The sequence below is a fragment of the Diceros bicornis genome, chromosome 23 (genome assembly GCF_020826845.1).
Source record: "Diceros bicornis minor isolate mBicDic1 chromosome 23, mDicBic1.mat.cur, whole genome shotgun sequence".
Classification (NCBI taxonomy): Eukaryota; Metazoa; Chordata; class Mammalia; order Perissodactyla; family Rhinocerotidae; genus Diceros; species Diceros bicornis.
Window position 1 is genome coordinate 23,425,546 of NC_080762.1, and position 27,131 is coordinate 23,452,676.

Below are 27,131 nucleotides of genomic sequence, written 5' to 3' on the forward strand. Positions count from 1 at the left end.
ATGGAACCAAATATCTGTGTATTACATAAATTATAAGATACATTTTAGTGTTCTACTTTAAGCTTTTCAAATTTTACATTATTTTTAGGAGAACCTTTTTAAAAGCTTCTAATGTCTTACATACAGTCATCTGAGAATAGCTAGGCATTCTTACTGTTTTAAGTCAATAAGGCAGATTTGCCAACCTTTTAAAACCATTTTAATTTTGTGATATAATGACATGATTGACTGACCTTAACTTTTCCCCCGTGTGCTTGGTTTTATAGGATCTCAAGCTCAGAAAATATATCCCCTGGATCTCTGCAGTTTCTCTGACATACACAAGATGTAATCCACAGCATCCTCCATTTAAATGACCCTTCATTTGGGCAATCAAATTGAACGGTAATCATTTTAGACTTATTAGGGACACAGCATCTCTTATCCAAGCATACTCCACAGAAAGTGGGTTTATAACTGTGAGTGCTTGTGCATCCAGAAAAGACAAATTTTTCAGCTTTGGAGAGTTGGAAAGTAGGTTGGCACGTTTTTCCTTTGGGGATCTGAAAAGATACATAACATTAAGAAGTCATTCTTTAAATTTGATTACAATACTTTAGAAAAGTGATACTATATTGTACATTTTATAACACAAACACACAGATATAACTATTTCCAGGGCATTAATAGTTGCTATTTATTGACTTACAGCACTCTCTTTTCTACCTTTAAAATCCCCTCTTACCAGAGGTCTGTCATCCCTTTTCTTGCTCCATCATATTATAGGACTCACTTCCCAATGTTCTTTGCTATCTACTCTTCACTTAGTTCCACAATAAATGAAAATTTCTACTTTGTTTAATATCAAGGGCCATGTCTTATTAAATGTTTATTTACCTAAGACTCAGCAAATTCCGTTAACACAGCTCAGACGGTTTAAGTAGATGGATAAATGAATGAATATCTTAATCCCTTTAAAATTGAGTTGTCAGCTTCCTAATATGATAGGGAAAAACTTGGAGATGTGGAGAAGGGTTTTGTAGCATTTCTAAAAATTATTCTTGAGACAGTGATCTGCCTAGTTCTAGGAGGAGGACCGGCTCTGGTTATACCAAGCAATCTTAGTATAAGGTTTTTTTTTGGTGAGGAATATTAGCCCTGAGCTAACATCTGTTGCCGGTCTTCCTCTATTTTGTATGTGGGATGGCTCCACAGCATGGCTTGAAGAGCGCTGTGTAGGTCCGTGCCCGGGATCCAAACCTGTGAACCCCAGACTGCCGAAGTGGAGCATGCAAACTTAACCACTACGCCACCCAGGCCGGCCCCTAGAATAAGTATTTTCATAGTCCTCTGCCAAGATTACTATCTAAGCACAGAGAATTTTGGAAATGGTGTGGTTCCCCCTCCAAGCTGGTGATATGTAACTAAGATCAGAACTTCTCTGATGATCAAAATATCTGTTTCTGTAATTATGATATAGCAACCAAAATCTTTTATCCATTGCTTCGTTTCCTCTACATAAAATTAATATAGAAAAAAGAAGTTAGAATCTGAAAAGGATCTACTCTTAAAAAACATTATACAGGGGCCAGCTCCATGGCATAGTGGTTGAATTCGGCACGTTCCACTTCAGCGGCCTGGGTTCACAGGTTTGGATCACAGACGCCGACCTACACCACTCATCAGCCATGCTGAGGTGGCAACCCACGTACAAAATAGAGGAAGACTGGCATAGATGTTAGCTCAGGGCAAATCTTCCTCACTAAAAAAAACAACCAAACGTTTGTACATGGCAGGGTACCACAACACATCAGGCTGATCAAGACCCATACTATTAAGCTGTGAGAGTATCTAGAATCAACAGGTTAACGTTAACCTTATGCTTGGTGCAAGTTTCCCCATGAAGTGCAGTTAGATTAATATCTGAGTTCCTCTGAGATAGTTTGACTCTAAGAGTTACAATGAGGTGATTTTATAAAAACCAAACACCATCCCTCCTTCCAAAACATGTACACACACACACACACACACTTTTCAGGATCTCTTAATATTGAATTACAATGAAGTTAAGTCTCATTAAACTTCACCTTTATTGTCTTTGATATATTACTGTCACAAGGCTGAATATAACACAGTCTTTTCTCTTTTCTCATTTCACAGTTGCTGTTTTCATTGGTTACCCTATTAGATATTCCCATCCCACATGTTCTGGAACAAGGGGTCCATTTTGTTGCTTGCACAAGACATTTTCTTTTCCAAATAAGTGGGAGATTCCTATAAGCTAAAATAAATGCAGAAAAATATATAAATATTTTTTATACATGTATATATATACACACATACATATACACATTCATGTAGATAGATAATTTTTAATTGTTATTTTTAAGCTAATCGTTAATAGATCTGAACCTTTGTTTTTATATAATGTAACTCAGAATACAATAAGCTTATGGTCTAACTTATTCTCTTTGTCCCACTCCCCAAATTACCTTTCAATCAAGTGCTACAGTCCAGTTTCTTAGGAAATATAAAAATACTTTATCTTTGAAAAACTGAGTAGATTAACCCATTTGCTTCTTGCTGCTTAGCCCATCCTCTAAGTACTAAACTGAAGCTTATGTCCTGATGGATATCTGCCTTTTCTCTGGTTCTTGCCTCATGCTGATATTATTTCCAACAGATGTTGAAATACACATTAGTAGGATTTTGTGGTCTTAATGTTAAATTGTGTGATATATTAAAATATAAAAGTTATATTTGAGAATTAGACTATCAATAAGATCAATTATTTTTCCTCCACTTGTTTTAATCTAGTCTTTCAGAAAATTCTCTACATTACACTGAACTAAACTATCTAAATAATCATTATATACTAAGTCATGGCAAATGTGTAATCTATTTTATTCATTCAGCTTAATTGTTACATTTCCTATGGTATCAGGCCCCTGATAGTCCCTCCATCTACTAACCATTTCAAATCACTTGTAGAAAGATGGGGAATGAATAGATGGATGGATCTATGGATGGGTAGGTGAATGTGTGGATCGATGGAGACCCTCCACTGCCTGCTGCTTAGGAGAAATGCGAGGGGAAGGGGGAGAATAATGAGATTATAAAGAGGGCATAATAATTCTTCCATCTCTTTGTAGATCCATTGGGAACTTCTTGTTCTGTTCATGAATGAATCAGGCCCTTGGTTCATTTTAATCCAACTACATATTGGTTTATTGTCTCAAGGCATTTCCTTAAGGTTAAACTACATATTGGTTTATTGTCTTAAGGCATTTCCTTAAGGTTAATGTGCATCCTAAAATGGATGCTTTGGGAATAAGATGATTTGAATCTGCAGTTGAACATAGCAGAATTTTGAGTACATTACTTCAAAATGTCAATTTAAAACTCAAAAAGACTCCCCCCCCCAAAAATACCTTCTTGATAAGAAATACCAGTCACTTTGAAGTATGTGCTATCTTTGAATAAAAATGCTTTGATACTGTTTTCAGTGTTATTACTGTAGGATCTTGCAATTGCAGACAGAACTGAGGGACAGGAAGCAGAAACATGAAGATACCTGGAAGGTAGACAACAGTTATAAGACCTCAACACAGGAAGCAGATTAAAAGCCTGGCACACATCTGCAATAAATAAAGGTAGGTTAGATGATCGCATTACCAATAATCCCAGTTAAAGTTAAGGCAAGAGCTGCAGTTCAGGAATTTGTTTAACATTCATTAAAAAGCAAGAAAACTAGAAGAAATTTTTAAAAGTTTAGTGTTTGGTGAGCAGTGAGAAAAGCATGGGGGCATGATGTCATTACATGCTTCATACTGACCAAGCAAAAGGTAGATTCCGACTCTAGACCATCTGGAATTAACTAAGTAAATAAATTACTATCACAAATATATCTTTTTTGTGTGTGTGTGAGGAAGATCAGCCCTGAGCTAACATCCATGCTAATCCTCCTCTTTTTGCTGAGGAAGACCAGCTCTGAGCTAACGTCTATTGCCAATCCTCCTCCTTTTTTTCCCCAAAGCCCCAGTAGATAGTTGTATGTCATAGCTGCACATCCTTCTAGTTGCTGTATGTGGGACGCGGCCTCAGCATGGCCGGAGAAGCGGTGGGTCGGTGTGCGCCCGGATCCGAACCCGGGCCGCCAGTAGCGGAGCGCACACACTTAACCGCTAATCCACGGGGCCGGCCCACAAATATATCTTAAAGTGTGTGTTTGTCATTGTGGTTATTTTTAAAAGCCAAACTCCTGTTTGGGCCCATAAGTACAGTTTCACAGTTAATCAGAGGAGAGACATTTGACTGAGTATATACTTTGAAACATATCTAGGCCTATATCTCAAATGCCAGAGAGCATTTTGGAAGATTTTTCTCATGTTTTGTAGCAAAGCACAAACCGCTAAGAATGACCATCTGACACGTCCTCCAACCACGTCTCAAGTGAATCTTCTGAAACTGCTCTAACTCCACAGGCAAGACCAATTTGAACTTGATCCAGAGGCCTTATGGGAAACTGTTGCTCTAAGGTAGTCTCTCACCCGGGAGGTTCATGCATGGGTTCTAAGAAGAACCTTATATTGAGTCACTTAGATCTAATGCAGATAAACCAACTGTTCCTATACAGTTTGAAAAAAGAACAATTTGGCTTATAATTTCATACATTTTAAAGCATTACAGTCATGCATCACTTAACAATGGGGATAGGTTCTGAGAAAGGCATTGTTAGGCGATTTTGTCGTTGTGCAAACATCATAGAGTGTAGTTAAACAAACCTAGATGGTGTAGCCTACTACACACCTCGGCTGTATGGTACTAATCTTATGGGACCACCATTGTATATGTGGTCTGTCATTGACCAAAACTTCATTATGTGGCATATGACTATAGTAGTGTCACGCTGTTAGTTGAATAACTACATAAGGTAAATGCAAATTTACCACAACCTCTTACATTTTTTTCAAATTAACTGACATAATCAGAACATCTCTGAGGATGTTCCTTTCACAGAGTTAGTTTTTAAATATCTGAAACCCATTTCTTTGATTATTGCTTTCATTAGATAGCCACAAAATATAAGTGAACTTAGGAGTCTTTAGCATATATAAATATTCCATATTTCCATGGCACCTTTCATTCAGTATGCTCTCAATTTCATGAAAAAGGCATTCTTGATTTCTGGATGAAAACAAAGAGATATGAATACGAACCAGAGACATCAATATTGCCCCTTTTGAGTCCTTCCTCATCTGTGCTCATTTGTTGGCATTTTTACACTTAAATAAGATGGTAACTTAGAGCAGGCCAGAATACAAAGTTTATGAATATATTGATTCTAACTGTAAATGGTGGTTCAAGATGAGTAATAAACAATCTCATTTCATGTTTCTGACTTAAATATATACCTGGATAGCCTAATTAAAAATGCTTGTGTGTGTGTGTGTGTATATTTATTTAGGGAGAGAGAGAGATTGGTAATTGTTAAGCTTAATTTTCAGAGTGAATGAAAGGATAATTTTATATCAGTAGTTTTCTATTTTTAGACATAAATTTACAAATTAAAAACATGTCCTCAAATATTTTTAATCAGCAGCCTTCCATTTCTGGTTGTATCATATAGAAAAGTTGTCTTTGAAAATTTTTGGAACTGGATGGTTCAAACTTCTTGCTCATAATATAACAATACAAATAAAAGTTTTTCCAAAGTACCTGTGAACAATATTTGGTCAGTTTTCCTGAAAAGAGGTTGAGTGAGAATAAGCAGAGGTAGTAAGATTTTAGAAGAGTTTCCTCGACCTCGTAGAGTTTTTAGACACTGGAATATTTTACTGGAAAAATCTATAACATTATAAAATTTCCTTTTTAGATACTCAGAATGTCCCTGCCTGAGGCAGCCACTGAGAGGGCACACCCAAACTGAGTCGCACACTGACCACCAATCAGTAAGTACTTACTGAGTACCTGTCGTACATAAAAGGAACATGAGAGAAAACCACAAAAAGTCACACGTGAAAAATAGTTCTACTTAGGAGCACCTGGCATTGCTTTGTAGCTTGTTGAGAGCTGCTGTTGTAATGGTCCCAGGCCACACTTTGATTGATCAGACTTCTTTCCACCTTTAGCCCCAGAGCAGTGAGTGTCAGCCAGCTTTGGTATGAACAGAGGAGTGCATCCAATGGCCCCGCTGACACAGAGGCAGCTAAATAGGGGATTGGGCTGAAACTCCTGGCCATTATGGTAATGAACCCTGTTGAACTCGCATCCCACAGCTACGAGGTCTGAAAAGAGAAAAGAGTACAATCACCAAAGAAGCTATAACTAATAGACTGGACCTCCAATTATAAACCATAGAGGAAACAGCTGTCTCCTTTGTGAAGTCTAGTCCTCAGTTTCTTAGGCCCTGTCTGGAACTTCCTTCACAGAACATCTGTAAAAAGGTGAAAATGAGACATTTTCATTATGTTGTGGGCTATCAGCCCCAAATGGTCACTTCTGGAATTAAAACCAAGTAAAGGCTCTGCTCTGGAGTAAAGTTAATTAAAAAAGTCAGTCTGAGTATAGCAATGAGATAATGATTGTAAATCTGAAAGATGGGTTGATGGCTGGTGAGACTGAGGTTTCCCCAGATGCCCAACAAGAGGCTAGGATATATTCTTAGGAATCAGGATACATGAATGACTGAGGTAATCATAATTTGTTTAACTACAGGACTGCAAGGTAACTCTTAAGAGAATTAGAGGAAACTTTCACTTCCTCTGAGGGGTATTATTGACCTGGATCCACAGTTCTAGAAGTGTGGCCCATGGACCCCTTGGCAATACCTGAGGCCCTTTCAGGGATCTGTAAGGTCAAAACTCTTTTTCATACTAAGATGTGACTGGCTTTTTCACTGTTGATATTTGCAGTGATGGTGCAAAAGCAGTGGTGGCTAAAACTGCTGCTGGCACCTTAGCGTGAATCAAACTGCACAGGTTAGTCATTGTATTTTTCCTGGCCGTGCACTTGTACTTAAATGTACTTAGCAAAAAGAAAAAGCTAGTTTTACTTAAGAATGTCCTCAATGACACATTAAAAATTATTAGTTTTACTAAATCTTAACAGTCAAATGGATGTCTTTTTTTTTTTTTTTTTCTTGCAGGGAAAGAGTTGCCCTGAGTTAACATTTGTTGCCAATCTTCCTCTTTTTTATTCCCCCCTCCTCTCCAAAGCCCCAATGGTTGTATATCCTTGTTGTAAGTCCTTCTAGTTCTTCTATTTGAGCCCCTGCCACAGCATGGCTACTGATAGACAAGTGGTGTGGTTCCGCGACTGGGAAATAAACCCAGGTGGCCAAAGCAGTGAGAGCACCAAACTTTAACCACTAGACCATCAGGGCTGGCTCAAAATGCATGTCTTTTTAATATTCTGTGTCACAAAATAGGAAGTATACATTGAGCATTTCTGTGAACCAAAGCACAACAGTTATCTGGAGGAAAATCGCCTATGCTATTGTTTGAGTTGTGGGCTGAACTAGCCACTTTTTTAGTGGGAATTTCACCTGAAAGAATGACTGACGAATAAACCGTGGTTATTCAGACTTGAGTATTTGGTAGACATTTTCTCGAAAATGAACAATGTGAGCTTGTCACTTTAAGAAAAACAGCTGACAGTATTTGTTGCCAATGATAGAATTCAAGCTTTCGAGCAAAAATTAGAATTTTGGAAAACTGTATCTACCACTGAGATCTTTATAGCTACCCAATATGTAGACTTTTCTGATGAGATTGGTATTAGTGTGATTTTTTTAATATTACATAATTGTGTATCAACATTTGAAACATCTATATAACCCATTTTTTCAAACTGTTATTTTCCAAATAACCAATGGATGGTATTACAAAATTATGCATGAGTAGAAGACATATTCCAAGTGGGTCTTGGATAGATAAGTGTGTTTTAATGTCACAGTTGGACAAGTTCATTGATGTAGTTTCAGATTCCATGATGCAGCTATTTTTAAGAAACTACCACTTCTCAAGTTTTAATATAATATCAAAAAAAGAATATTCACAATTATCTGAAAAGCCTGTTAAAACATTCCTTCCTCTTCCAACTATGTATCTGTGTGAGGCTGGATTTCCTTCAGATATTTCAACCAAAACAACATGATTGAAAGCAGAAGGAGATGTGAGAATCTAGCTATCTTCTGTTAAGATAGACATTAGAGAGATCTGCAGAAATGTAAAATAATTCCACTCTTCTCACTAAATTTTCCTTTGTTTTAGAAAATGAGATTTTTTTCGTAAAAACATATTATTCCTATTAATTTACAATGGGTTTGTTGTTATTTTTAAATGAATTACCAAATATTTTAAAATTTCTAATCCACTAAATATCTTAGAGATAACCCACATAAACAAAAGGTCTTTAGGTCCTCACTAATTTCTAAGACTAAAGGGGTCCTCAGACCAAAAAGCTTAAAAAACTGTTGTTCTAGATCAAGAATCAGCAAATTTTCTGTAAAGAGCCAAACAGTAAATATCTTAGCCTTTACAAGCCATAGTATATAGTACAGTCTCTGTGGAAACTACTGGACTCTGCTATTGTAATGCACCCATAGACTATATGTAACTGAATGGGCATGGCTGTGTTCCAATAGAACTGTATTTACAGAAACAAGCTGTGGATCAGATTTGACCCCTGGGCTATATAGTTTGTGACCCCAGGTATAGATTATTCCCCACCCCCATCCTCATAGCTATGCTCTCTTAAAATACTCATCACTTTGTATGTGAAATTACTCGTGGAGAGATCTGTCTGACACAAGAAACTGACTCTGTGAGGGGAGGGTCTGTATCTTTTTCTTTCCCTGTTGTGTCCTCAGTTGCTGGTCAAGGCACCTGGCTCAGTAGCTGATATTCACTAAATGTTTGTTAGGTTAATGAAATAACTTACCCAGCACTGTTTGGGAGAAAGGAGTGTCGTGAATGCCAGAGTCTGATAGGTCATGTTTTCCCTACAGAAGTTCCATAAATAATAGCTAACGTTTTTGAGAGTCTACTGCATATCAGATACTGTGCTAGGTGTGTTGGGTTTTATGTTATTATTTCATTTGATCCTCCTAGCAACTCTATAGAATAGGGAGTATATATGATATAACTAAGGCACAGAGAGGTTAAACAACTTGATCAAGGTCACTTAGCAGATAGAGCCCAGGATTTGAACCCAGAGCCTAAATTCTTCACCAGTATAATATACAGCTGACAGGGACATCAGGCTATCAAACTTGAATGGCTTTCCACATTCAGTCTGACTCCAAAATATGCTTTCATTCCATGCTCACAAACTTCTAGTAGTTTGCCTTCCCATTTAAGACTTTTCTACACAGTGACTAAACTGCCCAGCTGACAAGAGTATTTCCCTTCCCTTAAAAGTTTTACTTTTTGTCCTAAATAAATTGGCATCCTGAATTGTTGTCAAGGTGATATATTTAGATGGTCTTGATCAGTGTCCAGAGCTTAGACCCATACAGCTGAGGGTCAGGTTGTGACTTGGGGTGCCCTCACCTTTTTTACAATCTGCTTCAGTAAAAAGTACAGTAACTTGATGGTTAGTTGGGAAGGCTGATATTAGAGCAGTGTGTCTGAATACTAGATATACATCTTTACATTTTAAGCAAGATTATTTTTTCATTACAGAAAAAGCTGAATTCACATTGCTTTTGACAGTATTAACAAAAGCTGTTATTTTGCGGCACTTTAAGAAGTCAGACTATCTACATAATTTCTCCTATCTTTATCATTAAAAGCAATTACCTGAAAAGAACTGCAAGGTCGCTCCAATGCAATAAAAATCACAGAGGTTTCTGAACGTGTGTAAACATCTGCTAATTTCACATGGTGTCCAATATGATTGAGTCAGTCCCACTGGTGTGCGAAAACTAAACTCACCTCATATTTAGCCAAACTAAGCTGATTACTCCAAATTAACAATTGCAGAAAAAAATCCTGTCTAGACTCAACCTTTTCCAGCAGGTCCAGAAGAAGACACTTACATGCACACACTCCAGTCTCGTACCTAGGCCTGTCTGCTGAGTAGTCACAGTACAGCCCTTTGTGTGGGTCGCAGAGGTCGGCTTCATTGCAGGTGTCCCCTGGTTGCTTGGCACAGATTTTACAGCATCCGCAGCCATCCCTCACCAGGCTCACTCCAGGAGGGCAACTGGGCTCCTGATGAGGGCATTTACAGGGCCAGTGGCAAAACTGTTTACGCTGATGCACTTCTGAGACTTCGCCAGGCCTTCCTTCAGGGGTGCCCTGTGCCCTGCAGCAGAACTTCATTTGATAATAAAGGTGATGTTAGAAATGGTTCCTCAAACTAATTTCAGAGGTTTTATAGAAATAGATTCCCTCAAATTAGTAGAATACAGCGCAGTGAGTTGTAATAATACGTCTATCGGCATTTGACACCATCACTCTCTCCTTCAACTTTTCTTCACTCAGTTTCCCAGACATCACTCTCTTACAACTCCTTTCTCACTGATTGCTCCTTCTCAGTCTCCTTTGCTGGTTTTCTCTCATCCTCCTCATCTCTAAACATTGGAGCCCCCTGGGGTTAAGACCCCTAAAGTATCTTCTCTCACTGTGTCTCATATCTCCCACCCAGACCTCTCTTCTGAACTCTGACTCAAATTGCCTGCTTAACAGATCTCCCCTAGATATTTGATAGGCATAGCTGATTTCACATGACCAACATCAAACTCCCAATTTTCCCCTCCAATCTACTCTTCCATAAACATCCCTATTTGAGCAAATGCCAATTTCATTTTTCCAGAATACCTTGGGGTCAGGTCATTCTTGACTCTTCTCTCACATTTTACATCCAATCCCTTTAGTAAATCCTGTTGGTTCTATCTTTAAATTATACCCACTCTGGTCATTTCTTAATACCCCCACTGCTACCATAGTGATCCAAGCCACAATTATTTTTTGCTTAGATGATTATAATAGTCTTCTAAAAGTTCTCCTTGCTTCCCCCTTTGTCCTCTATATTCTCCACTTGGCATCCAGGATGGTTCTTTTTTTTAAAAAAAAAAAAGCCAAGTTAAGTGGGATTACATGAAACTAAAACGTCTACACAGCAAAGGAAACAATCAACAAAATGAAAAGGCAACCTCTGTAATGGGGGAAAATATTTGCAAACCATATATCTAACAAGGGGTTAATATCCAACATATATCTGGAACTCATACAATTCAATGGCACACAAAAAAAATTTTTAAATGGGCAAAGGACTTGAATAGACATTTCTCCAAATAAGACATATAAATGGCCAACAGGTATATGAGAAGGTGCTCAACATCACTAATCATCAGCGAATGCAAATCAAAACCACAATGAGATATCTCCTCACACCTGTTAAGATTATTATTAAAAAAAAACGATAAGTGTTGGTGAGGATGTGAAGAAAAGAGAACGCTGGTACACTGTTGTTGAGAATGTAAATTGGTACAGCCATTATGGAAAACAGTATGGAAGTTCCTCAAAAAACTAAAAATAGAACTGTCATATGATCCAGCAATCCCACTTCTGGGTATTTATCCAAAGGAATTGAAATCAGGATCTCGAAGAGATACCTGTACTCCCATGTTCATTGCAGCATTATTCACAATAGCCAAAATATCGAAACAACCTAAATATCCATTGATGGATAAAGAAAATGTGGTATACATATAATGCAATATTTTTCAGCCATAAAAAAGACAGAAATCCTGCCATTTGCAACATGGATGGACCTAGAGGACATTATGCTAAGTGAAATAAGCCACACACAGAAAGAGAAATACTATATGATCTCACTTATATGTGGAAACTAAAATAGTCAAACTCATAGAAGCAGAGAGTTGAATGGTAGTTGCCAGGGACTGGGGAGATGGGAGAAATGGGGAGGTGATGGTCAAAGAGTATGAAGTTTCGGTTCTGCAAGATAAGTCCTGGAGACTTACACAGCACAGTATCTATAGCTAACAATACTGTATTGTATACTTAAAATTTGCTAAGAGAGTAGATCTTATGTTAAATGTTCCTACCACACCAAAAATAATAATAATAATAATAATGATAATAAAGGGGGCAGAAGGAAACTTTGGGACGTGATGGATATGTTTACGGCCTTGATGGTGGTGATGGTTTCACGGGTATATACTTAACCCTGAACTCATCGAATTGTATACATTAAATATGTACATCTTTTTACATGTCAATCATACCTCAATTCATGTCACTCCTTGCTTATAAGGGGTGGCTTCCTCATAGCTTCCCATTTCAATGTAAAATCCAAACTGCCCTCCAAGGCCCTACAACACCTGCTCCCCATTCCCACTCTCCCCGCTGCTTGCTTCACTCCAGCCCCACTGGCCTCCTTGATCTCTGAAGACTCCAAGTACGCTCTTCCCCCGGGTATCTTGGTGGCTCACTCTGACTTTCGCTAGGTCTGTGCTCAAATTGATCAGTGAGGCCCTTCTTGCCCACCCTTTATAAACAGCATCCTGCCCCAGCTCTTTCCCTATAGACCTTCGTACCACCTACCTTATTACCTATATGTTTTCCTTATTTATTTTCAGAGTCACTCATCAAGAATGTGAGCTTCTCGAGGGCAAGCTCTTTGCCTAATGTCTGTTTTCTTGTCTAGAGAAATATTTATTGAATGAAAGAACATGGTACTTCCTATGTGTCAAGTACCTTACATGATTATATCATTTAACCTTCATAACAACAACATGGAGTAGTTATTACCCCCATGTGATAGGTACGATAATGGCACCCTCAAAGATGTCCATGTCCTAATCCCCAGAACATATTAATGTTTCCTTACATAGCAAAGGGGATTTTGCAGATGTAATTAAAGATCTCAAGATGAGATTATCCTGGATTATCCAGTTGGGCCCAATGTAATCACAAGTGTTTTCATACAGGAGAGAGAGAGGCAGGAGCATCAGAGATGTGATGATAGAAGCAGAGGTAGGAGTGATGCCACCGCTGAAAGGGGGTTACAAGCCAAGGAATGCAGGCAGCCTTTAGAGGCTAGAAAAGGCAAAGAACAGATTCTCCCCTGGACCCTCCAGAAGGAACGCAGCCCTACCCGCACTTGATTTTAACCCTATAAAACCCATTTTGAGACTAGAGATGTCCAGAACTGTAAGATAATAAATTTGTGTTGCTTTAAGCCACTAAGTTTGTGGTAATTTGCTAGAGTAGCGATAGGACACTATACACCCCATTTTATTAATGAGGAGGCTGAGGCTCGGATTATTTAACCTGTCCTGGCTCACATATCAAGTAAGTGGTAGAACAGGGATTTAAACCAGGCAGAGTCCAGAGCCCGCGCTCTCAACCCTTCCCCTCCTTCCTTCCCCAGTCCAGGTCTTGCCACAACCAGCTTCGGTATTGAACGAATCACTGAATCTCTGCGTCTGCTTCTCCTTGCCAGCCTAGACCTCTCCCCTAAGCTTACAACTCATTAATTTCTGCTGGGTCCATCCACTTTGCTGTCCCACAAGCACCTCATTTTCTCCCTCCCCCCGACAAACTGCTCCTCAGCTAGTAGTTCCCATTTTAGCGAGTGGTGGCCCCATCCACTGAGTTCCCCAAGCCAGGAAGTTAAAAACCAAGTTCACTTCCTCCTCCTCCTTCATCCCTCCCACCTGAAGGTCACTAACACAGGAAAGTCCAAGCTCCTAAGCACAGCATTCAGGGCCCTCCTCACCTCTTGCATTCCTTACATTCCTTAGGTTCTAGCAAGTTAAAGTGTCTGCAGTCCCTGCATATCTGATACTGTTCCTTCTGCCTGTAACATGCTTCACCTGACCCCAGTCCTTTACCTAGCTACCCTTCAGGGCTCTGTTTAGGTATCACCTTTTCCAGAAAGCTTTCTATAACCTTTCCCCGCCTCCCCTTTACATGTCTGTGTGCTGAAATTCTGTGAGAGCCTGTCTTCTCCGCTTGCCGGTAAGCTACCCAGCCTCAGGGATTTGTGGTTCATTTGTTGATGTACTATTGGCACCCAGCACAGTGCCTGGTGAGTAATATATGTAATTAACTCTCAGTTTTTATTTGATGGAACTGAAGGCAGTTGGACTGATCCAGACATCCAAACCTCTTTCCAACTCCAAAACTCTACATTTAAAAGTATCAGTTTGAAATTCCACCGTTAAACCCTCAGCCCTTTCTCTTATCACTAGTAAAACATGTATTCCCTGGAGTAACACCATGAGCTCCTATTCGAGCTGAATGCACAACGCGAGAATCGATTTTGAGGATACAGTGCGGGGCTTCTGGAGAAGGAGGAAGGGAAAAGGAAATACGAAAGTGGAGAAGGGAGTAGAAATAGCAAGGCTAAGAAGAGTGACTGTCTACTTCTTAGTTTTGCACAGGTTCAGCCGAGGTTACCAGGGACTCCTTGCCAGGTTCAGTGGCCTCTCAGCTGGGCTCACGTCTCTCGGTCCTCCCCGTGCCCCACCTCTCTAAGGCGTGTGACTCTTTCTTAATCCTCTCCTCTCCCTTTGCTTTTATGACACGAGGTCCTCCCAGCTCTAGCTCTACCTCTCAACATACTGTCTCAGTCTCCTGTGCCTCCTTTATCCTGAATTTGACTTAGATATAGGCTTATGGGTGTTTCACGACCTTAACGTATTGCTTTTCTCACTCTGCACACTGTCTCTTGGCAATTTCATCCACCCCCTTGCCTTCAAATTCCACCCTATGCAGCTTCAAAACTAAATTTCTAGCCAGGACTTCTCCACTGAACTCTGGACCCATATGGCTGACTGCCTACTGGACACGTCCACTTGAATGTCCTACAGGAAGAACTCATGTCCAAAACTCATCATTTTCCCCCCAGACAGCTTCTTCAAAATTTGGAGTTAGGGGCCAGCCCCAGTGGCCTAGTGGTTAAGTTCAGCGCGCCCCCCTTTTGGCGGCCCAGGTTCAGTTCCCGGGCGCCGACTTACACCGCTCTATTAGCAGCCATGCTATGCTGGCAGCCCACATACTAAAAAACAGAGGAAGATTGGCATGGATGTTAGCTCAGGGCAAATCTTCCTCAGGAAAAAAAAAAAATTTGGAGTTAGGAAGCCAGGAGTCATTGAGGTCATCTTCCTCTCCCTCACCTCCCATAGCCATTCAGTGACTAATCCTGCTTGTTGTCTTCATATCCCTAGAACTAGTCATCCTTCCTCATTTTCATTGCTACTAACTAATTACTATTGCAGTAAGTTCCTAATTGGTCTTCCTCCCTCAAGAGTGACTTCTCAAATGAATCTCCCACATTGCTACTGAAACTTCAAAAAAACATATCTGCTCATATTACTCCTCTCCTTAAAGCCCATCAGTGGTTCCCTACTGTCTACAGTATACAGTACAAACTTCTGCTCCTGCTGACCTCCCTAGCTTCAGCTCTCAATGCACTCTCTTCTTATGCACTGCAGTTTTCCAGACTCACCATGTCGATGTTCTCCTCCATGCCTTTTCTCACATTGCTCCCTCTGATGAAATGCCTACTCCCAAAACTGCCCACCTGGGGACACCTGTTTATCTTTCCAGTCTTGAAGTATCTCTATCTAATCTCTGAGGCCAAAAGGTAACACTGTTGAAAACCAAAGATCAAGAGAAAATCTTGAAAGCAGCCTGAGAAAAGGAAAGCATCACATACAGGAGAAGAGCAATGAGATCTGACTTCCCATCAAAAGAAGAAGGAGACTAAGAGGTTCTTCAGTAGGGGAATGGATAAATAAACTGTGGTACATCCAGACAACGAAATATCATTCAGTGCTAAAAAGAAATCAGCTATCAAGCCATGAAAAGATGTGCACATTACCGAGCGAAAGAAGTCGATCTGCAAAGACTACAAACTGTACAATTCCACTCATGACATTCTGGAAAGGGCAAAACTATGGGAGCAGTAAAAAGATCAGTGGTTGCCAGGGGTTGGGGGGAGAGGTGGAGCACAGAGCACAGAGAATTTTTAGGGCAGTGAAAATACTCTGTATAATACCAAAATGGTAGGTACATGTCACTGTACATTTATCCAAACCCACAGGATGTTCAACAAGAGTGAAACATAACGTAAACTACGGGCTTTGGGTGATTATGACGTGTGAATGTAGGTTCATCAATTGTACAAATGTACCACTCTGGTGGGGGATGTTGATAATGGGGGAGGCTATGCATGTGTGGGAGCAGGGGGCATATGGGAAATCTCTACACATCCCTCTCAATTTTGCTGTGCACCTAAAACTGCTCTAAAAAAATTTTTTTTAAAAAAATGGAAAAGGAAGAGGAGGAAGAGAAGGAGAAGAAGAACAAGATGCCTAGAGACAATGCTGAAAGAAAAAAAAAACTGTCAACCTAGAGTTCTATCTCCAGTGAAATTATCTTTCAAAAATGAAGGCGAAATAAAAGACATTCCCAGGGGCCGGCCCGGTGATGCAGCGGTTAAGTGCGCACACTCCGCTGCAGATGCCTGGGTTCGCAGGTTCGGATCCCAGGCGCACACCAACACACCGCTTGTTAAGCCATGCTGTGGCAGCCTCCCATATAAAGTGGAGGAAGACGGGCATGGATGTTAGCCCAGGGCCAATCTTCCTCAAGAAAAAGGGGAGGATTGGCATCGGATGTTAGCTCAGGGCTGGTCCTCCTTGCAGAAAAAAGAAAAAAAAAAAAAGACTTTTCCAGATAAACAAAAACAGAGAAATTGTTGCTAGCAGACCTGCCTCACAAGAAATACTAAAGAAAGATCTTCAGTCTGAAGGGAAATTACAATAGATAGTCATTCAGAAATACAGGAAGCAATGAAGAGTCCTGGAAATGGCAAATATGTGGATAAATATAAAGAATTATTTTGTTTTCTCCTTTCTTTGGACATAATTTTGATTGTTTTCAAAAGCGAAATCTCAAAACAACAAAAGATTCATCAGAATGATGCAAAAGAAAGAATGAGGGTTTTGACAACAGACCTGAGCTTTAGCATAGCTCTGTGATCTTAGATAACTTTCTAACATGTATTTGATCTTTGAACCTCAATCCTCCTCTGTAAAATGGGATTAATAGTATTCACCTTGCAAGGTTATTTTGGGGATTAAGATAATGACTAACATGCCAGCACGGTGCTTGGCTCATAGCAGATGTTAAATAAATGGTAGGTATTATCAGACCCTCCAAAATTCATAATGGCAAAGTTAAGCAAAATAATACTTTCTTGTTGATCTATGTATAACACTTTTTTGTATTTGTTTTTGTTTTTCATTTTGGACACATCTCTCTGTTGGAATAATTACCATTTATAAGTATATTGTAGCTCTTAACCCACAGTAATGACAGGCCTTTTCTCAAGAACGGTGGAATAGGACATAGGCAGCCCCATCTCACTTCACACTTACTGGGAAAATGTGCCTCCCTCATAACAGCGGGAATGAACTGTACCCTGGACATTCTTGTTCCGATCCTTTTAAAATCGTAAATCTCTTCCTATATAACAATTTTCAATCCCTTGTTTTCTAAGATGTATCTACTACCTACCGCCCCAATCAACTATTAACTCACAGACATGTCCACGTTTTCTCAATCACCAGACGGTTTCAAAACTGTGTCCTCTGTGCAAGCAATAACCTCCCCCATGTAAATAAATCCATAAATAAGTCACCCTGTTTTAATCTTCTCATTAAAAAATACCAAGGCAATGAATTGCTCATATTAAATTAAACTTCCCTTTGGCCTGTCGCTTGAAATATTTCAAAGTCTCCATGGACCAATTCCCTTTCATAAAAAGTGAGAAACACATCGGTCGAGAAAAGACAACGTCATAGAATGTTTTAAAAATATAAATATTTGTCCCAAAGTGCTCCTTTCAAACAAGGACAGGCTTAACCAAAGCAAGTTGTCAAAATCATTTTTTCCAGTGGCTCTTTGCACATTTTGTACACAACCATGGAAAGTTGAGCCCGGCCTGGAGCCCACATGAAGGGGCACCCTTCACTGCACCGGGCCAGGCAGGGCTGCGGCTCCCCAAATACGTGGTGTGTGTTCTACTCCAATAAAAAATATACATATTATTAACATTTGGGAGCTGTCCAAACATATCGAAAGTAGGATTAAATGCCATTACCTGAAAAGGAGAAATGTTTTCCACTTCTTTCGTGAAGCTTATAAACTAAAACAGAACTTTATTTGGAGAGGAAAATGGCTCCCTATTTCTCATGAAATATTTCCACAAGGAATTTATCCCTCCTCTTCCCCCATCTTCTTCCTTTTTGATTTTTGACCTGAAGAAACAAGAAGTGCGGTAGTCTCCTGGCAGGAGGCGGTAAGGAGGGACATCTTACCTGTGACAGGGCAGCGAGGAGAAGAGTGGGAAGGAGGAGCCCCTGCATGTTCCCAGGACCGTGCAGCACCCCCGGGAGACAGCAGGCCGGCGTGCTGGTGGCCCCGCACAAAGCTGCCCTCTGTCTCTTCACTCACCCGCCTCTGCCTCCCACGCTACTGACTGGCGCTCAGACTCCCAGACTCTGCTTTCGCCTTCCCGGATCTGTTTTAATAGCCTGTTTACTCTCATGCGACTCTTCTCTTATTTACCTTCGCGGTGGCGTGGACTGTGTCATGATGGTGTGAGCGCTTGCCTTTCCTCCCGGGCTGAGAAGGGCAGCTCAAGTGGTGACTTTTCTTTGAGTAACTGTTTTACCTGTTCCTAGAGATCAGAGCCTGCCCTGGGGCAAAATGGGAAGTTAGCTGCGTCTACCTTCCTTACCTCTCCCGGGTGTGCCCTGCCCCCGGCTCTGCGGCTCTGCGCAGCTTTGCTCCCCACAGCCTCAGGCACAGAGGACGGGCCTGGTCTCTGCCCCCAGCACCCCAGTCACAGCCTGCTCCGGGCTCTCCCTTCACATCGTGACAGGTTTCCAAAGGCCTTCCCTGGCCCCTCCAGCTTCTGATTCTCTCTCTGACATCCCTGTAGGGTGCCTTGTGCTGACCTCCCTCACAGCACACCTCTCACACGAGGTGGATTATGATGGGAAAAAATGTAGATGGAACACGGGTGGATGCCTACAGTACCCGGCCTGAGAGCAGCCCCCTTCTGTGGACACAGTCCCATGACAGATGAGAGTGAAGTTAGCCCCAGAAGATAAAGCAATTACACTAGGGGCAATCCTTTATTTAATGAATTAAGATTAAAAAAAAAAAAACTTATTACAAGTTTGTACTTCTTCTCCTTCTAATTCTCACCTCCCTGACGTGCGTAGCCACCAGCCCATCTCCTCCTGTGAGCTTTGCTTATCCCACTTTCTAGACCTTTGTCTTTGTTCATGTATCTTGATGTGCATCTGTGATGGGGCTTTGTCGTCTTCTGGGTCTGGTGTCTGGTTCGCCTTCCTGCCCCCATCCCAGGGCCTACTTCTAGTCCCTTTGACCGGCTACCTAGCCCACCTTTTCCTGTTACCTTACCTCTCCTGGCTCACTGCTCACCTTTGTCTCTGTTAAAGGCAGTTGCAGCTGTATAAAGACAGCGAGTGAAGGTCACTCAGGCCTGAGCCCAAATTCTGGGGAAAAACTGGCCTCTCCACCAACAACAGGGAACCGGGTGTCCTTAGAGAGCCAGGGACTCCATAGAATGTGCAAACAACTGTGCGAAGCTTACTAAGTTGTCAAGTAAACCATAATTATATACACATCAAACAACAAGGAATACCCAGGATAGTTATGGTGTCAACTCCTTATGTGTGTGTCTTGGCCCAATCTGATCTATTTCTTTTATCTTTCCGGTTTAACACCGTTTGGTCTTCGGGTTCCCAGCCTCAGCGATTCATGCACTACCCCGGCCACGAGAATGGATCATTTCTGGTTTCCTTGCTGGTCCATCAAAAGCAGAAGCGTCTCAGCCCAAGACTAGTGTATCCGTCAACTACATCCCTCCTGCCCCAGCTCTCTCTGTTCCAAATGTGATGCTGCATATACCTATGCAGTGTTTGAACTAAAGGAGATTCATGTCCTCCCATTTGTTCTCGGTGAAATGCTGGCAGCAGCAGCCATTTTTCTGGAAATGGCTTCCGTCCCTCTGCAGTGTCTCTGCCACAGGTCAGGGGAAGGTGTCATACTCACCATTCTTGCTTCTTAGTAGGAAAGGAACGTCTCAGTTGAGAACTAACTTGCGAAACCCCCCTCATGTACAGAATTGATGGTCTCTGGCTTACTTGCTGTCACACGTGTTGGGACATCTCCAGCTGTAGGCATGCTCCTATTTCACTATTTCAAGCCTGCTATGGAAGGACTACATGAATACGGTATTTTTAGAGACTGGGGCTGCCATCTTTGACTTTAGACAATAAGAGCTCTCACGATGTACACCCTGTTCTAAGCGCTTTCCCCTATCATCTCCTAACAAAATGCTAATCTGTCGAGGAGCTCATTTCCCAAGTGTTCAGCTTGTGATGTACATTCAAATAGCACTGAGCATGACTGATATTGGCATCATGTTTTATGATTTACAAGAAAGTTTCACATGTATGATCTCTTTTAATTTCACAGCTCAGTGAGGGAGGCAAAAGCAGTATTACCATCCTTGTCTAACAGATTAAAAAGCTGAACGTAAGTGATTGTACTTGGCCAATAAAACACACTGAATCCCTGCCCTCTGGAGCTATACAATCTACTGGGAGAGAAGACACTAAAATAAACACACAAAGTATCCATAATTAAAAATTGAATAAAGGCTGATAATAAAGAACAAGAAACTCTAAGAGAGAGTGACAGGTAAAAGCTAGTTTAGATTTGGGGGCAGAGAGGACATCTGTGAGGAAGTGACAGAGAGAGTGGAGCAATGAAGCCAGCTGAAGGGTTGGGAAAGACTCTTGGTCCAGTGCTCCTTCCACTGGCAAAGTGCACACCTCCTATGGTGACGAGCTCCACCTGCCAAGAGCACAGTCCACTGCCCTTCCCATAGATTCCTGAAATTGTTCTATCATCAGGAACATTACCACAGCTAGAATATTCCCTTCTTCTGGGAGGATCGCCCATCGGGGCAGGCAGAGATCAGAACTCACACCTTCTGTCAGCGTGCCCAGCACAGGATGAGTCTTTTTCCTCATCCCCTCTTCCTTCTTTTCCTTTCTTATTGGTGGGGACAGGATGCTGTTGTCAGCCCTGAGAAAAGAGACAGACATCCCTGGTGTAGTAATGCTGAAAGTGCTGAGGGAGGGTCGGTATTTACATCAGTGAAACTAGAGATGTGATAATAACAACAGCTAACAAACAATGAGTGCACAAGGTGCCCCATCGTTGCGCAGAGTGTTGTCTACGTATTAATGCATTTGATCCTCCCAGCAACCCTGCCAGATAGGGACTGTGATTACCATCTTTGTTTTACTTGTGAGGAAACAGACAAGGCCACATGGATAGCAAGAGGTAGGGCCAAGATTCCAAGCATTTACTCCCCATGCTCTGCTGCCACTCTGCATGGCCTATAAATTACACAATAACCTGTAGCAGGAGGATTTATTGACATACTAATTTGCATTGCGTTCTCAACATTGTTCTTCCTCCTGCTCCTCTCTTCAGTCTCAAAAAGTTAAGGAAGTCTTTTACATTCCTCTCCATCCATCCTCCAAATATTGGAAGCTGCTAGAATGTTTCATCTTGTGTTTTAGGGAAGCTGGATCTCACTGAAGAGGTGGTGCTGGGAGAGGAGGGAGGGGAGTGAATTTGAGGCAGCCGAGAGGAGGAGGAAGCACATGAAGACCATGGGCTGGGTGAGCACTGGACACTGAGGCCGTCTCCGAGGCAGCAGCCCAGGGAAGTGGCAAAGCCCAGAGGGACCCGGTGTCCCATGGTGCTCCCAGGAGACTGACCTGGTGCCGGGCTCCGCGTCGGCAAGTGGTCCGAGGAACTCTGCGCATGTGCAAAGCATTTAGTACCTGTGCAGACGTGGACCGTTAGGGTGAGGGCAGAAGGCTCAGAAAGTGCAGACCCGAGGCCTGGCCTCTTTTCTAGGCACCGGCTGGGCCTCCTGGATCGTTGTTCAACCTCCACTGGTGGTGGTGGTGGTGGTGGTGGTAGGAATGCACCAACGATAGCTCACAACAAATTTATCTCTAGATGGAGATGGGGGAGGGTGGTTCAAAGCCAGGTTTAATTTTAATTTTAACTTTAATTAAAATTTAATTAAATTTCATTAATTAAAATTTTTATTTTAATTGAAGAAAATGAAGAAATGAATATTTCCTACACTCCTGGATTTGTGGAGTCACATTCGTACTTGTTACAAATACCATAATTCTCACAAAATGGCCATTCTCATTGAGTGTGTCCTCTCTCCTGAAAATTCACAGCCTCAGACCCAAAACCAATGCTGGGAGCCTCTGCCCCATCTCCTCTGGCTCTCGCTCCGCTCCCAGCGGGGCCTGCAGCTAGGTCTCTAGTAATTCGGGGATTCTCCAGCAGGGTTGCTCCTGCAGGCCCAGCAGTGCTGAAAGACATTCACATGGCAGGTGCTCGATAAACACTTGTTGGTTGTTTAAAAGGACTCTTTTAAAATCACCCTATAAACTAAGCTAAGCATGTCGATAATTTTGCATCCATGTATCCACTGCCACATTCTGTGCCCGCTTTCTATTACTAATGATTGAACTTCTCACTTACCTTTTCCTACATGTACAGTAGCCTTCTGTTAAATGCATCCCAAGTATTTTACAAAGCTCTCGCTTCAAGATCCCAACATAACTTCCATGATACGTGCAGGAGGGAGCCCGTGTATTCTCTATTCTTCCTCCACCAACCTACACAAGCCTAGCTCGCCTACATAAGCCTAGCTCACCCGTGCGTTCTCTGAGGGGCTGTCCTGTGCTAAGGCGCTGCCAGTGCCCCCACCCCGGAGGGAGGGCTGGAAGAGCTGCCAGGCTCTGCTTGGCCTCTCGTCCAGCTTTTAGTGGACAAAGTCCAAGAAGGAGCAACCCCTGACACCTGCAAAACGCCAGCCCTGCCGTTTGCGTGGGCCTCGCGGCAGAGTCTCCTCCAAAAGAAGCAGGTGCCCTCATTCCCAGGGCATCAGAAAGTCAGGCTGTGGCCCAAGGAAAACAAGGCCCAATACCTTGGATCTAATTCACTTTGCCAGTTGGCCCTGTTGGTCTGGTTTGCAGGGGAAGCCCTGCGTGAGAAAGAGAGCTGAGAGCTGAGAAAGAGATGCAGGCGCTGAAGGCAGCCACGTGAGAAGCATGAAGGGAGAGAAGAGGAGGACGAGGTATTTTCCTTATTTCCAAATGTGGGCAGAGCTCGTCTTCCAGGGAAGGAAAACCATGCATAACGGTGTGTCATTCTTAATCTTAAACCTGATTGCATGTGTGAATCGTAATCCAGTTAGATGGGCAGGCCCCCTGGCAGAGTGACAGGCACGCTGGACTTGGAGCTGGAAGACCCCAGTTCACATCCAAGTTCTGCTGCTTACGAGCTCGCTGACCTTGGCCCTTCTCCTACCGGTCTCCCCACCTCCAGGTTTATCCATCCTCGACACTGCTGCCAGATTTATCTTTCTTAAACACATTTGACCATGTCACCCTCTTACTCAAAACCTTTCTTTCGCTCCCCTTTGCATATGCGATAAAATCCACCTCCTGGGTAGCCCGGTAGAAGGCCCTCTGTGACACAGCAACCTCGCCTGGGCCTGTCTCCTCCTCACCCCTGTGCTCTAGCAGCAGGAACTGCTGTGCTGTGAGTTCCTCCAGCCTCTTGCCTTTGTTTATGCTGTTCTTCCCAGAGAACCCTGACCACTGTTCACTGGTCTGGTGGACCATCCACACAAGTGACTTTCCCTTGAGAAGCCTCCCTAACCAGCACCCCAGAGCAAAGTTCCTCAAGCCCTTTGTGCACCACCGCTGGGCCTTGTAAACCTGTACTGCAATCATCTTTTTTCATGGAGGGTTGCCTGATTTAGCTAATAAAAACAATGACAATAATCATGATAGGATGCCCAGTTCAACTTTTTAGTATATATGGGACATACTTATACTAAAAAGTTACTCGTTGTTAACCTTAAACTCAAATTTAACTGGGCATATGTGTATATGGATTTTCCTACCAGACTGAGTCACGTGAGAGTGCAGACTGATAAGACTTACTGGTACCCACAAAATGATTGGCAGGTGCTTGATAATCTTTATTCACTTTACATGATTGTCACGTGGACTTTCTAGCCTTAAAATTATTCATCTTACAGGCAAATGAATAAACACTACATTCATTTTTTTCTTTGCCTTTTAAAATTAGAGCCACTTTTGAAGGCTAAGTGTTGCCCCTTGCACAGTCCAGATGGCAATTTCTGACTCTCCAGATCCAGCCTGCAATGAACACTGGCAGCCTCTGGATGGCGCAATGGGCCAACGTACTGGCCTTCCCGCTCCCGGTGCGGGCGCGAGAGAGAAAGAACACGCAGCTCTGCCGCAGAGCCCTGCGTTATTGATGGTGACGCTGCCGCAGAGGTGGGAGGGGCCCGCCGCCATCTCGCCAAGTCTCCTGCAGCATCGGGAACGTCCCTTCAAGATGCTTTTCCCTCCCCTCAAGGTCCTTTGATGTGGGAGGAGAGAGCTCTCTGTTGCACACATTATTTTTTTCATTCATAGGAGATCGGACCTCTCAATAGAAGAATTTTTATTTCACGTTGTCACTGTGAATAGTGGCACCAAGTAATAGCAGCTGTACTGTTTGAAAGCCACTGCCTTCAAAATCAATATCTATTTTAAAATATTACAGAGTGGAATTAAAAGGCAATAAAACCCTGTGAGGGTGGGGTGAGGGTGTTCATTACGCAATTATAACACATTCTTATATAAATAGATGAAAATACTTTGGATGTGAAATAATTTCATTATATTGATGTAACCACGGCTACATTTTCAGCCAGCATTGTAACCAGAAATCTGCACATTCTAACTGAAAATAGATGCTCAGAAACTAACGGTGGGTGGGGCCTCCATGTGATCCATGGGTAGCAACCCTCCCTCATGACCAGTAGAGGGCGATAATCCACTCAGACAAAAAGAGGAATCACACACAGATGATACATCTATACAGCAAATATTTTATACATAAAACAGAGAACTTAAAATGCATATTCATCCACCAATCCTTTTATTTGGCCAACGCCTTTTCTTTGAATATGGATTTGCTGATTAGAGTGCTGTATTGTCCTCTTTCTTTGCCAACCACACACATAACACGTGTCTGTCCTCTATGTTGTCTCATTGGGTTTTCTTAGTGAAATGAGACTTTAGACAGTGCAAAGCACCTTGATTCAAGAATCCTTCTAGATGTTGTATTGATAACCATCAAGTATAATTCAACAACAGTTTTTTAAGCAACTTTCCTTCATTGAGTCATTCCAATGCATTAAGGTTAATTTTAATTGGTAACACATCCTTCTTTCTTTCTGTATTCATGCATCACTGGTTTTAATAATATTCGGTCAAATTGTGTAATTATTGGAATACAATCAAATGGAATGAACAGGTTAGGAAAGAAGCAAACAACACACTGTGGGCCTACTAAACAGGAGCCCCCTGTCGTACCAGCCACCAGCCCTCAGTGGGCTGTGGGCATCGCTCAATGTCTTAGCTCAGGCTGCTATAACAGAAGTGTATAGACTGGGTGGCTTATAAGCAACAGAAATTTATTTCTCACAGTTCTGGAGCCTGGAAGTCCCAAATCAGGGTGCCAGCTTGTTTGAGCACTGGTGAGGGTGCCCTTCCTGTTTCATAGACAGCCGTCTTCTTGCTGTACTCCCATATAGTGGAAAGAGGGCAAGAGAGCTCTCTGGAACCCCTTTGATAAGGGCACTAATCGCATTCATGAAGGCTCCACTCCCATGACCTAATTACCTCCCAAAGGTCCACCTCCTAATACCATCACACTGCAGGTTAGGATTTCAACATGCGAATTTTGAGGGGACACAAACATTCAGTCCATTACAGTCAGTATGTTTCACAGATGAGATGGAGAATTAGTTAATCTGGCCAATAAGTTACATGGAGGTCAATTAAGAGAGCTTCTACTTGAATTCAGAAAAGCAATAATCATTTTTCAAAAGACCAATAAAAAATATACACTGATCTACCACTTAGCCAAATCCACATGTAATGCAATTGAATCAATTGCTAAATCACATGCTCTCCTAACTTAAGATCTGGCAGAACAAACCAAGCTCACTCTCTTCCCCAACGGGGCTGTCAAATGATGATACTCGTCCACAAAGGACTCCCCAAAGTGCGTCTCACGTCAGAATTTCAGTGTGGAAAGCAACTCTTCAGTCCTGGATGATGGCTGCTGGAATGCCATCTGTGTTCTGAGGCCTGTGTCACACAGACTCTGCCCTTACCAGCCCCTCAGACTTTATGTCCAACCCTAGCATATCTAACTGCACCAAGCAAGAAATTTACTTCTGAAACTCAGGTGCACAAGAAATACATATTTTTAGAATCCCTTAAATCAAGTTCAATTCGATGCCAAGTGCCCTTGCACTGAGCTGACCGGTAATTGAATCATAATCGTTATTGGGCACCTGCTCCATCCCGGTTTGTGTCAGGTTTCCAGGTTCCTGTAGCCCACAGGCCCCATTGTCCCAGCCCGCACGGTTCCTTCAGGTCTGAAGACTGCTATCTCTGTACCAATCTTGGGGTGCGAGCATCACTGGTGAGCTGGAAGGTCCTGCCTCTGGAGTCCGAGCTCCCCTAGGGATGTCTTGCCATCTCCCCAGCACACAGCTAAAGAGTGGTGAGCAGCTCCCACTCTCACAAGACCTCTGACCAGTCTTATCAGGGAATCGCTTAGTCACCACCCAGCTGCCTCTAAAGACACACCTCTTTCCCCTCCCACTCCAGGGTTGCATTTACTGTAAACAGTGACAGCTCTAAACCCTTTCAGACGCTCATGACCCCTCTTAGAACCAAGGGGTGGGAGAAACAGAGTTTGTGGCTTGGCACTCCATGGAAATAAGTTCTGTTCTAATGGGGACAAAGTAACATTAAAGATTCAAAGCCTCTTCGATCAAGAATATTCTGTCTTTTCTCGACAGTTATAGAAAGAGGAGGGACAGAAACTTCCTCACCATGGCAAACATGGGGCCTCTGCTGTTGGGCT

At 42.2% G+C, this 27,131-nt stretch overlaps 2 protein-coding genes across 8 annotated transcripts in view; one reads left to right on the forward strand and one right to left on the reverse strand.

Moving 5' to 3' along the window:
• TUBE1 (tubulin epsilon 1) overlaps positions 1-8,835 on the forward strand; it is a 28,010-nt gene extending 19,175 nt beyond the window's left edge. For 3 of the 7 annotated variants that reach the window (XR_009223536.1, XR_009223541.1, XR_009223542.1), the window contains 3 exons: positions 267-384; positions 3,486-3,632; positions 4,377-4,460. The gene's annotated coding sequence lies outside the window, so the exon portion shown is untranslated. Of the gene's footprint in view, positions 1-266; positions 385-3,485; positions 3,633-4,376; positions 4,461-5,854; positions 5,931-6,110; positions 7,100-7,126 lie in introns of those variants that run through there. The other 4 variants (XR_009223538.1, XR_009223537.1, XR_009223539.1 and 1 more) reach the window with 4 other exon arrangements.
• CCN6 (cellular communication network factor 6) lies at positions 122-10,387 on the reverse strand. The gene is made up of 4 exons (XM_058566434.1): positions 10,022-10,387; positions 6,024-6,266; positions 2,067-2,260; positions 122-542 (listed from the first exon to the last, which is right to left on the reverse strand). Exons 1-4 carry the CDS (start codon positions 10,305-10,307, stop codon positions 261-263), a joined length of 1,005 nt encoding a protein of 334 aa, XP_058422417.1. The 5' UTR covers positions 10,308-10,387; the 3' UTR covers positions 122-260.
• Positions 10,388-27,131: the final 16,744 nt, after the last annotated feature.